Raw genomic sequence first — 13542 nt, 5'->3', positions numbered from 1 at the left:
GGGGCAGTTCTTTAAACTGGGAGCCTACGGCAACAATACCAAAAAAGAAAATAGAGTGTATATTTGTAATTTGTCAACAAAATGTATATACAAGACCGTATATCAATGATTTAAAAAACAAAGAATTACATATATCTAGAGTCGACTCATCTCCATTGATTTTTGAGTTGGCTTAATCATTAGCTAATTTGAATAAACTCACCTAGTCAAACTGGAAATTCATTGAGTTGGAGTCAAAACTTGGATGAGTGACGTGGTTTATGTAATTCTCTGCAAAATATATATATATATATATATATATATATATATATATATATATATATATATAATTCTTAATTTTTGCACTAAAATATGTCAAAATGTTAATTAAATTTAATATACATATATTTATTTGATTTTCTCGACTCAATTTATGAGTTATCAAGTTGAGTTGACTTGATATTGGTTCTGAGTCGAGTTTTAATTACAAAACTATCCTTATAATCTGTCTGATTTCTGCATTCCCCCTAAAATTACCCCTTCTAACATTGGCACCTCTCTGTTAGTAATTAAGCATCAATAGCTCCTTGTGTAACCTCCCATGGTGTAGGAATTGGGTTGTAACTGTGAAATTCCAATATTACCCTGCATCCCATTCCTTGCATAATTCTGCCACATTAGTTGCTCCTCCATCAATAGCTTCTGCTTCTTCTCTATCTCCGACATTTGTACGTACGTCGGTGGCATCACTGATATCGATGCCACAAATGGGTCTCCACTTGCCACTGCAGCACCACCACCCAACACTGGCGGTGCCGGTAGTGCCAACATTGTTGCTGGCTTCCCCACAGACCCTAATGAAACACTACTAGCACTACCCGTTGCACCGTAGGCCCCAATGTTCGTAGCCATTGCTGATTGTTTGTACATACCATCAAGCAACAACATATCGAAACCACCCCCAAGCGACGTCTTCTGATTAGACAAATTACTTGCAGATTGAACCAATGCCGTCTCCCAATCCGTTGTATCATCGTTAGTGAACACTTCCCACGCTGGCTCTACAGACGTTGTTGTTGATGATGCAATCCCACCTTCAAATAATGCTAAAGCCAATCTATCCCCTTGTTCTTTGCTGCCCACATTGTTGTCGTCCCATAGATTCAACAAATTGGCTTCTTTTTGGGTGTTAACTTCTTTTTGCTTGATATCTCCCTTATTTACTTCAACCACATTTTCGCAGAAACCTTGGGGTGGTGGCAATGCTTTAATTGCATTTATATCTTCTTCGATGACTTCTGGCTCTTTCTCTACTTGCGTAGTTACGATTTTAGGTATTTGGTTCTTAATACTTCTCTTGCTTCTTATCAAGGCTGACTTGTCTCGAATGAATTCATTCATGTCTGCAAGTTTCTTCGATGTAATTTTCTCAACTTCTGGGTATTCAGAAGACCTGGCTAGCCCGGCCACCTTGCACCAGTTGTAGAATAGTTCGAGATCATCAAATTGTTTTCCAATTCGGGTGAAGATCTCATGAACCGTTACGCAGTCGGGAATTTCAAGCTCCATGAATCGATCAACCAAGATACCCATTATTTCTGTAATGTCAAAGTATATTTGGAAGCTCTCCTTCACTACTGGGTAGAGAGCAATGATCACGACCCGATTGCTCTTTGCTTCACCTAATCATTGGCAGCCATGAAAGAAAATCAAGAAAAGAAAAAAAAAAAAAGAATACAAGATTTTACCTAGTTTGGTTATGCCAACACCCACGGATAAGAGATGTGAGAGTTTAACCACATTTGAAAATGATTACAAATAAAATTTTCTAAAGCAACTCTCCCCAAATCCAAAATTTCATATTTTCACTTGCTTCAAATATCCATGGTAATTGGTCGGATATTTGATGAATGACCTTATTTCATGAAATCTAACCCAACAAAAAGGACAAGGATAGTTTGAGAAAATGCTTTAAAATTCATTTTATTTGAGAGAACCGTTCAAATCGACTCAAACCACAAATCTAATGTGTTGTGTATGTAAACACTTATGTGAAGCTCACTTAGTAATTTGATTAAATACCTATTAGGTATTTCACCAATCACCTTGTATGTCACTCTTTCCAAGACCTTATTTAATAATAGTAATGAAATACAAATCCAACTAATAGTAGCAAATGCAAAGAAAATAAATAACCATACAAAGAAAGAGTAAGAACACAATATCCACAACATAAGATTTTATGTGGTTCACCCAAAGATTACGCTCACGAAGGTATGAGTATTGGAACTTAATTTTACTATAAAAAAAAGGGGCAAATCGATACAAGAAAAACATCTATTATTTAGCTTCACCTTTTTCTAGATTTCAATATTTCCAAACCTCTCAACCTCACTTCTATAAGTTTTCTTTCTTTCTCTACTCTCTCCTCTAGAAAAAACTTAGATTTGGAGTTAAATTTCTTACCAAAAGAAAACAAAAAAAACACTTTAGAAGCACCACAAAGTAGGTCATTTTCATAATTTACAAGTCCAACTCAAATTACATTGGATTGACTAAAAAAACACATACTTGGATCGGGCCTAATTGATTTTGAACCATACTTCAACATAATGTACTTGAAAAAAAAAATCATATGAAACTAGAAACTCCACTGAATTATGTGTTTTACTTAATATTATTTTAAGAAAATTAGAAAATAAATATAATTCAAAATTTTAAGATTTTTTTTTTAAAGGTGCTATATAATTCTAATAGGTGGTTAGCAACCTTTCACAAACATGTATTTACAAGTTTCAAACATATGACTCAGATAAAAAGAAAAATACAAAATTTCCTAGAGATTAGTATAAGTTTCTTAAGAATATGCTTTTGTATTGAATCCCTAGGAATAGCTTTTAATCTATTCCGCACCATTAATATTTGATAATTGATATTCTCTCTCAATCCTCGTTTGAGGGTAATATTTCCCTTGACAAGTTTACCTTAAAAAAAAAAAAGAGTTGTGATTTAGAACAATGTCAAGTTTACCTTAGGTGTTTAGGTGGCACATTTTTATTGGTATTCAAACACATTGGGCTGTGTGCACAACTGGGTTAAGAACCCTAGGTGTTTTAAACTCCAACAAAAATGTGTGATATAAGCACCTTACCTTTATTATAGGAACGGGACACCGTTCTAGATCCTAACTCAAAAAGAGTCAATATCTCATACGGTGTTCCATTCCTAATAGAAAGGATCGGTGTCTACATGGCATAATTTGATTAGAAAATAAACACATCTCTATGAAACCTGTGTTTTTCCTTCTTATCTCAACCGTCTATTTGATGAAAAGTATCAACCATGGGTTGAGGCTAGAAAAGCCCTAAGAATTATGGGTTAAGGCTCCAACTTTTATAACTCTTTTGGGCGCACCATGTTGGGGTGAAATGTACTATAGCCGGTGGGTACCCACTTATTAGGTAACCATCTAATTGGCTATAGCAAATCCACCATCACACCTGGTAATGGTATTGCCCCAATGTGTTGGCCAGATTGGGAGTCTATCCATGTTAGTGAGGATACAAAGACCCGTGGGTAATAATACTCATCACTACGACAAGGACAAGACTTGCCTGTAGGTCGACATGCAAGAAATCGTTCAAGTAACTGTAGTAGATGTTGAGTCCTCGTAAAGATCTGCTCCATCTTCATGTTACTTACTGGTGTTGTTCCCACAGAAACCGTCGACTTGCCATCATCACCATGGTCTTCATCACTTCCTAGTCCAAGTACACCACGTCGGCCTTGTCGACCATGCATTCGAAACTCAAGTTTCTCATCAAGGTACAATGCATAAGTACGCACAAATGCTGAGAAATCCCATGACCCAGATCGTGACCTATCTCGAAAATCTGATAGGTTTAGTAGCCGTGTCCCTCGCCGTGTCGCAAAGAAGATCTCTTGCTCATAAGCCGAGTCACCTTCCAAGAGTAGTCTATGAATCAACATAAGCGTCTTGAGTGCCACAGTCCAATTCTTAGTCTTGTTGAGTCTCTTAGAAAGTGTGTCAACACAGGAGCTAATGTATGCTCTTGAGTAGCAAGTTAGACTTAGAATTTCTCTTATGTGCCTCTCATCAGCTGGGTTCTCTTCATGCCGTGTTGCCTTGACGATTGCCACATCAAGATCGGACATGGTGTTGCTGCTGCTGACCTTGGCTAGGCCAATGCTGGTTTGGTCCTTGACTGCGCCAAGGGCTTTACGGATCTTACTTGGAGCCATAGGAGAGGGTATTGGGAGTTCTTATATGAGGGAGAAAAGGTAAAGCTCTTGTTAACCTGGAGAAATACAAATTGAAAATAAATTTTGTCATCATCACTACATTTACAAATACAATATCTAAATATGATCGATCCAGTTTTTTGAGAATTCAAATTGACTCGGTAATAAATTAAATAAATGTAGAAATAGAAACAATTTGCACACCAAAGGAGACTAAACAGGAACAAAAAGGACCCACTGCAAGATGTTTGTAGGCCGATCAAATTATCAAGTTTCCATTGAAATAGGATCTAAACAAGAAAAAGTACTTTACTTGTCATCTTTAATAGGTTATTCGGAAATCTCAAAAATGACTCAGTCCAAATATGAACTAAGCTTTAAATTAGTGGAAGCCACCAAAGGAAGCGGCAATGCTATAAGTGAAAGGGAAGAGACTCAAGGTGAAAACTATAATTTTTTTTGAGTTGTGTTAATCTGACTCCCTCACGTGGCATATTCATAGTACTCTCCTGATGTGGCATGTGCTAGAATCATTGATTTTTGTCTCGATATACACATCTGCACATCCCCATAAATATGTGCAGTTGTGTATCCTGAGGCAAAAAGATCTATGGTTCTAACATTTGCCACATCAAGAGAGTATTTTGAGTATGCCATGTGGAGGAGTCAGAAAATCTTTAATATATATATATATATATAGGGAAATGTTCAGCACTCAACCATTTACCCAACAATTTGCCCAACATGTTTTGTCTTACATGGGTTAGAAGTTTTGGAATGGGCTGAATTTTGGTGAGGATGATCTTCTACTAGTTGAAAAATCGTGGACCGTCTATTTTTGATAAATCTGTGATGGGGTTAAAAGTTTTGGAATGGACTAACTTTTGGTGAGGATGATTTCCTCACCATAGAGATCATCTTTACCAAAAATCAGCCTATTCCAAAACTTCTAACCTATGTAGGACAAAACATGTTGGGCAAATTGTTGGGTAAATGATTGGGTGCCGAACGGGACACATATATACATATATATATACCTGATAATGTTTTCGGTACCACATGGACATATAGTCCATATATATTAATGATCCTTCAATCCATGTAATTACATTGAATTTTGTGTTCTAAAGAGTGGGATTGCATGTTTATATATGAATCTACGGCCATTGATCATATGCATATCCTAATGGATCACATAGAGCCTAGATTGAAGTCCTCATTTAGGTCGCATGGCCTCTTACATGGGTTCAATGACACCTCAACCTGGCAAGGTTCATGATTTAGATCATATTTAAACAAAAAATTTCAAAAAAAAAAAAACCCTTTCGTTTTTTTGTCTGGCTTCCAAACTTGACAGTCACCAAACTCTCAAATATAAAATACTTGATTGACATTGAGAAAATGTCATCCTGTCTATAAATTTCTTAGAATTCTCAGAATTTTGTACTCTTAACGCATTTCTTGGTAACCTTTTAGGCCTCTCTTCTTTGAGATGAATGTAATCTTGCAATTTTCCCCTCATAAATATAAATCCTTGCTTATTTATTAAAAACAAAAAAAATTGTATTCTACATCCACATCGCACCCACCATATTTTTGGTACCACGTGATGTGCGAATCCAGATAGATAGGTGGCCTTCAATCCATGCAACCCAATCTCATACACACATCTATATATATATATATATATATATATATATATATATATATATATATATATATATATATATATATATATATATAGGGGGGCGTTCAATGGCCAACTTTTTAGCAAACTTTTTGGCAAAACATTTTTCAAAACATGGGTTAGAGGTTTTGGAATGGGCTGATTTTTGGTGAGGATGATCTCTACGGTGAGGAGATCATCCTCACCAAAAATCAGCCCATTCCAAAACTTCTAACCCCATCAAAAACAGTTTACAAAAAATGGACGGTCCACGATTTTTCAACTGGTAAACATGGGTTAGAAGTTTGGGAATGGGCTGATTTTTGGTGAGGATGATCTACTCACCGTAGAGATCATCCTCACCAAAAATCAGCCCATTCCAAAACCTCTAACCCATGTTTTGAAAAATGTTTTGCCAAAAAGTTTGCTAAAAAGTTTGCCCTTGAACGCTACCCATATATATATATATATATATATATAGGGTAGCGTTCAAGGGCAAACTTTTTAGCAAACTTTTTGGCAAAACATTTTTCAAAACATGGGTTAGAGATTTTGGAATGGGCTGATTTTTGGTGAGGATGATCTCTACGGTGAGTAGATCATCCTCACCAAAAATCAGCCCATTCCAAAACTTCGAACCCATGTTTACCAGCTGAAAAATCGTGGACCGTCCATTTTTTGTAAACTGTTTTTGATGGGGTTAGAAGTTTTGGAATGGGCTGATTTTTGGTGATGATAATCTCCTCACCGTAGAGATCATCCTCACCAAAAATCAGCCCATTTCAAAACCTCTAACCCATGTTTTGAAAAATGTTTTGCTAAAAAGTTTGCTAAAAAGTTGGCCATTGAACGCCCCCCATATATATATATATATATATATATATATATATATATATATATGGGAAATGTTCAGCACCCTAAGTTTTACCACACACTTTAACAAATGTTTTTTGTCCTACATGGGTTAGAAGTTTTGGAATGAGCTGATTTTTGGTGAGGATGATCTCTATGATTAGAAGATCATCCTCCCCAAAAATCAGCCCATTTCGAAATGTTTAGCCCCATGTTTACACGTTGAAAAATCGTGGACCGTCCAATTTTTGTAAATCAATTTTGATGGGGTTAGAAGTTTTGGAATGAGCTGATTTTTGGTGAGGATGATCTCCTCACCATAGAGATCATCCTCACCAAAAATCAGCTCATTCCGAAACTTCTAACTCATGTAAGACAAAACGCGTTTGTTAAAGTGTGGTAAAACTTAGGGTGCCGAACGGGACCCTATATATATATATATATATATATATATATATAATAAAAAGGGGAAAAAAATTAACATCCAAAGTCTATAAAATTTAATCAGTATAAACTTACAATGAATTGAGCGTCCTTAAAAGAACATGGAGTTAAGAAATAGAAAAATAAAATAAAATAAAAGATGCAAAGAAGAGAAGAAAGATAGCTTTGTGACTAACTCTCTTCTCCTCCCTTTCTCTCTCTCTCTCTCTCTAAACGCCCATTTTGTCTTTAGCTTCCCCTTTTCTTCTTCACCTTCCTAACCAAAAATATCCCGAACCCCAACTAACCGTTTTTCATGCTAGAATAGGAATAAAGATCGGAAATACGATGGACTCTAATGATCCACGTGGCACCTAATAATTGGCTTATGAGTGAGTTCGGATAATTCCGTTTGAGTCGTGCTGGGGTGACATAAACAGACACAAAGATGACAAAATGATGTGGTGGTGCACACATAACTGTAGATGTTTTTCCGCGAGATATGAGCAAAAAGAATCTACGGTTATGTGTGCGCCACTGCATCATTTTTATCACATTTGTGTCTCCGTTTGTGTCATTCCAGCATTTTCCATTCCGTTTTTAAATCATCATTTAACACGTCATCACCCTTTGACCTGTTCTAACTTGAGGACCGTTAATTTGGAAAATTTAAATTTCCGTGCACACTTCGATATATGGTTGGGATATTTTGATTTTCATACTCACCTTGAGATACGGACCATGATCTCTGATAGTTGAATGTCTATGGATGAGATATATGTTATCGATGATCTTCATGCCACTAGTATATTTGAATACTATAATGTAAAGGGATCAGCTAATTGCACACCACCCACTAGTGATTGCACTCCATCACTTAAAATTTTGGCAAAGTTATCAAAATGGTACAATTTTTTAATTTATTTATCAAAATGGTACACAGTCCATCTTATTTTCAAAAATGGTAATTTATCGTTTTTAAAAATATTTTATTTTATCAAAATGATAAAAATATTAATGTCAGAAGGATTTTTCTTACATGATATCAAAAAGTATTTTATATAATATCAGAATGATCTTTATGACATGAAATCGGAATGTATTTTATAAAAATGTTAGAATGATCCTTCTAAGATTATTATTTTTATCCAGTAAATTATCATTTTTGAAAATAAGATTTACAATATACCATTTTGATAAATAAGTAAAAAAATTGTACTGTTTTGATAAATTGTACCGTTGCATTCCATTTGGATGATTGCACTCAAAATAAAAATATTACTCCTTTTTACTTGTTTTTCCTACTTCTTCAACTATGCTCACATAAATTATTGATGGTTCAATAATTTTCGTAAGAAAATACTTGGTTGTGTGACAAGTATGCTTACAATTTACATGCATGAGCATAGAAAACAAAGTCACTGATTCCAACAATGGAGTGCAATTTATAGGTTAAAATGGAGGTTATAAAAAATAAGATTATTTTTCAAGGTTTGTGTGCAAGTAGTCTGTCGGTAATATAAATATTATTTTTAACATATTGGATTTTGTGCCCCTTTCCACTCTCTCTCTATTTATATATTTCTGAAATTCTCTCTCCACTGACCAATCACTATTGCTTTTTCTTTATTTTTATATCCGTGTTACTGCGATTTCACATTTTTGACACATTTTTGACGTGGGATGCGTATATAACCGTAGATGCTTTTTACTCGAATCGTGAGAAAACGCATCTACGGTTATGTGAGTACCCCATGCCAAAAATGTGAAATTGCGGTAAATCCAATGTCACCCCAGCATTAGAGTGTTTTTGTTTTAGTACACATAACGGCATGCCATTGGTTCATTAGCTTAGCACGTAAAACTCAGAACAACAAATCTTGTTCGCCAAGCTGATCCGATACTTAAGAATGTCGCCCCTTCTTTTCGTCGGATGTAACTGCAGTAGCCGACATTTTAACTGTTCTAATTTCTTTGCTTCTTTGATTTTTTTTTTTTTTTCCTCTCATATCAAATTATTTCAAAGACAATCACAAAATCTTTTGACTACATAGCCCAATATCCAGCCCACTACCTAAAGCCCAGCCTACTTGTTTCTATAAGCCTTAAAAACATAAAAAGAAATTGTGTATGGGTCTCATAGCCTAAAGTATCCTTGATCCAAAGAATATAAATCCCAAGTTATCAAGTTCCCCTAAATCCCTAATAAAATTAGGGAATTGATTTTATAACGGTTTATGTACAAATATATTAAATGATCATAATGATGTAAAGATGATTAAGTTATATAATTATCTAAAATGCCAACTTGCTAAGTTGGGAAAAGCTTGTGAGCGTTGATAGATCAATTCCGAAACTTTTAACCACCCTCAAAAGTTATTTACAAGTTGAAGAACTGTGGACTATTGATTTTTACTATTAATTTATAAACAATTTCTTATGGGGTTAGAAGTTTTAGATTAGGCTAATTTTTTGTAAGGATGATCTCTATCTATATCCTTAGCACATAGACTCGCATCCAAAGATTATTCGATCCTTAATTTAAAAATTAGTCAAGCAAAGTCAAAAGTACCTAAAGTTAGAAGGCATCCCATGTAAAATATTAAGATTTGTGAGAAATAAATTTTTATGTATAGAGAAATGAAAACCTATCAACCAAAACGTGGGGAGTGATTAGGTTGATCAAAGCATGTTTTATGTTGATTGGTATTTTACCTACTCCTATGTATTTATAAATAATAAATATAAGGGGGAAAATGTAAATGAGAATATAAGGATATTCTTTTTAATTATCCTCAAGAGTCTCGAAATGCAGTTGACATTGGAACAACAAATCCTATATAAATTTTTTTTGGTATTTCGTCTACTCATCATGAATCTTGTTTGATTAAATTTGTAATTATTGGAATGGATTTCAAAGTATTCTTTCCAACAATACTTGTCCCGAAAAGTTAGGATCCATGTAATAGAGTCGTGATAAACTGACTTAAAAAACATACTCAACTGATGTGGAAGTGCATAGAACCAAAGATTTTCCCCGAGATATGCAAGAAAAAATCTATGGGTTCCTTTTTTCACATTCCACATAAGTTGAGTATATTTTATAATTTTTTTTTTTTAAATAATCAGTTTATCATTATTCTATATAATAACATGATATGCTTCAAGGCGGTGGGTTGTTGTGGTAGTCCTTCCCGAGATTAGTTGTGGTGCGCGCAAGCTAGCCCGGACACTCATTAGCCAAAAAAAAAACATAATATACTTCTGCTTCTTCATTTTTATTTTTAACCTCTAAAGCACCACAAAGTGTTGATAGAGCAGAGGAGAGTATGCCACAAGATATCTAATGGACCCCAACTTATGTAACTGTACATGATAATAGTAAGAGGAGTACAGGACCGTCTCCTCTTTCGGCACGGAAGATAAGGACACCAAAGGCCCTTTGCTTTGCTTTGCTTTGAATACAAAAATACATACGGAGGCTTGTCACATTTCTACGTTTTCTCCTCTTAGATTTATATGTTTATTTCTATTTTTTTTAAAGTAATTTTCTCTGACCTACCTTCTTACAATATACAAATATATAAATATAAATATTCCTACTGCATGCAGTTGTAGATACGTGGCGATAGGTGCACGGCTTCCATCATAAAAGGAACTGCCCGCCATACACGGAATTACAGGTGTCAACTAATCCACTATGCCACGTGCCATACCTATGTTGGTCTCTACTTTTCATTGTCGTTGAAAGTACAAGAAACTTCGAAAGTTCATGATTACTGCAACAATGTCTACGTTAGGTATTAAAAATATTTTTTTTTTTGTTTTTTGTTTATAAATTTCTTCACCTAAATTTTAGAGATTTTTTATTACTTAAAATAGGGACTTTGAAATGTAGATCGGCGAGTTTTATGGCTTATATTCCTCGCCTGTTTTTACTCTTCCCTATCTTTTGGAAGGTTTTACGCTCTCTGTTTGTTTTTGGGTTCAAAATATTGACTTTAACTCCATTATGAATATAGTATATTATATGTGAGACCCTGGATGCAAGGAATTTGTAATTTTCTTCCTAAAGTTCTGGTGTATTACAAAATCAACCCTTTATATTTTTGTTCTTGTTATTTGATATTTTCAAATCTAATCCAAGTGGATTTTTTACATGTTTGTCACGTTTATATCTAAATCAATTATTTGCTGCGCTGCTATGTGACTTAAACTTGCAGATGGATCTCAAGCCAAAGCACATTTGGAACGGACTACATACCTAATAAAGGTTTATGATTGATCAGCTAAATAATTCCTCCACTAAATGAAGATAAAGCTATAAAAGATAAGCCATATAATAAATGACTCACTTGGGCTTTAGGTATTTTTCAATTTAGGATTTTTTACCAAAGCAGATCTGTATTTTTCCAAATTTACTCGGTCAGCCATCTTTTAAAATATTTATGAAAGAGACAATAACCCATTTTTTAGAATTATTTTACTTCTGAAAACAATTATTATTTTTTTGTGCGGCTGAATGCATAAAGGTAAATTCATCAAAATGTCCCATGACCATTTTAGTAAAATAAAATTGATTTCCTAGCCTGGTAGATAACCCTTACGGTAAATACTTTAAAAAACATGGCTGATCTAGTAATTTTGGCAAGATACATGACTGTTTTAGTACTTTCCTCATTTTTTTAAATGTGATCATTTTATCACAATAATGTTGCTTTAGGTTTGGTAAGGAGATGGCTTTGAAAGGACCCTTAAACCTATAACAAATGTTAATCAACATCTTATCTTATCAGTTAAGTAAAAAAAAATGTGTGTCAAGTTATTCATTATTTGTTTAAGAACCTTATTATGCATCATTTTCGTAAGATAAATGGTTCGAAAAATCTCCAAGTCATAACTTAATTTGCAATCTAAGAACAAGACTTGTGGTCAATTGGTTATGTCGATTCCAAGACTAGTATAGATCAATTAGGTGGACTGAAGATTTGGGTTGTTATTTACTTGTTTTAATGGCAAGTATGGATATATAGTTCATCATGGGCTTGTGGTTGTAGACTATTTCAATTTTTAGTTATCAGAGTTGCGAGAAAACGACTCTATGTATACAAGTGAGAGATTCTTAAAAAAAATAAAAAATAGAAATTAAACTATTTTATGATTAGAAACGAGAGTGAGACAGAAGTGACATGCTAAGAAGAAAATTTTAGGATGTTTCAGGAAATCGGCTGAGTATTTATCTGGAATTTTCTGAATTGGTCTTTTTTTATATTAATTTATGACAATAATATTCATATAACTGATTTTGTAAGTAATTATTTTACCACAATGGTTATATTGTACTGCCACATTTGCGATTTACTTAATTACCTTTACCTGTGTACCTACATCCAACTCAAGGGCATAAAGGTAAATTCAATAACACATAACTATTTTCTAAAAAATTGTGGAAACGGGTTAGAAATATTTAAAAAATGACTGTTTCAGAAAATCGACAAAATACATAGCTGTTTTAGTAATTTCTCCTAAACTATAGTTATAAAAGTCATCTAACTTTAATTTTGATTAAAACCTTGTTGTAGAGAGAGACTGTCAATAAAAGAATACTTAGTTTTGTAGTTTTTTTTTTTTTGGAATTTTTGCAAATTTATTACTTAAGAAGTGCAACTTGTCCCAATCTTTTCTTTCCATTATTGATGCCTGAAGTACTTCAATTTTATCTCAAATAATTAAATTCTCTCTCTAAGCAGTCTCACTTTGCTTTTCTTTTAATCAAGCTAAAAGCATTATTTTCATTACATTAGAAGGTTTTTGCTTGAAATTTAGGCGGGTATTTGTGAAATACTACAAATCAAGGGGTCACATACAAAAATTGAAATTTCTAAAAGCCCCTCTTCTTTCCACGATTATCTTGGTTAGTTCAATATGCATCCTTGTACAAATATTGCTTTACAACTAGACTCGACTAGATTCAGATATCCATTGTATCAAGTCAATTAGTCGACTTGGATGACTTAAATAAAAATAATTAAATTTATAAATATTTAAAAAATAGTATTTTAGTATTTGAAAATAAACAGTAATTTCTCTTCAAAATATTAAATATAAGAGTTTTTACCATAACGTGGTCAACTTTTGACTGAATTTTGATTCCTAGTCACTATTCATTTTAATTCCCAAAACGTGAACGTGCAAGATTACAAGTTTTCAAATAATGATCTCACAGGTCTAAGGTGACAATCTCATAGGTTCACTACTTTTAGTGAAATCATCACTATATAAACCAATGAGATTGTCACTTTGGAAAAAAACAAAAACGAGATTGTACATTAAACCTGCGAGATTGGCAAATGAAAAAC

The 13542-nt window shown here is 33.8% G+C and overlaps 1 protein-coding gene across 1 annotated transcript; it reads right to left on the bottom strand.

The window, feature by feature from the left end:
* Nucleotides 1-322: 322 nt before the first annotated feature.
* LOC147406603 (putative clathrin assembly protein At1g03050) lies at nucleotides 323-7440 on the bottom strand. Its single transcript, XM_086434736.1, has 3 exons — nucleotides 7280-7440; nucleotides 3594-4298; nucleotides 323-1661 (listed from the first exon to the last, which is right to left on the bottom strand). The coding sequence occupies exons 2-3, from the start codon at nucleotides 4240-4242 to the stop codon at nucleotides 556-558; spliced, it is 1755 nt and encodes a 584-aa protein (XP_086290862.1). The 5' UTR covers nucleotides 4243-4298; nucleotides 7280-7440; the 3' UTR covers nucleotides 323-555.
* Between the last annotated feature and the right edge of the window lie 6102 nt (nucleotides 7441-13542).

Source organism: Akebia trifoliata, chromosome 3, assembly GCF_017979445.1.
Source record: "Akebia trifoliata isolate Shusen 1 chromosome 3, ASM1797944v1, whole genome shotgun sequence".
In the NCBI taxonomy this organism is placed as follows: domain Eukaryota; kingdom Viridiplantae; phylum Streptophyta; class Magnoliopsida; order Ranunculales; family Lardizabalaceae; genus Akebia; species Akebia trifoliata.
Note: the sequence above shows the minus strand (reverse complement) of the source record. Positions and strands in the feature narration are given on the sequence as shown.

Bases quoted from the DNA above. Each gene is read 5' to 3' on its own strand.
- LOC147406603 (XM_086434736.1), bottom strand. From the start codon at position 4,242: ATGGCTCCAAGTAAGATCCGTAAAGCCCTTGGCGCAGTCAAGGACCAA. The intron at 1,662-3,593 runs GCAAGTCTTGTC...GCCAATGATTAG, and splicing joins TCTTGCATGTCGACCTACAG to GTGAAGCAAAGAGCAATCGG.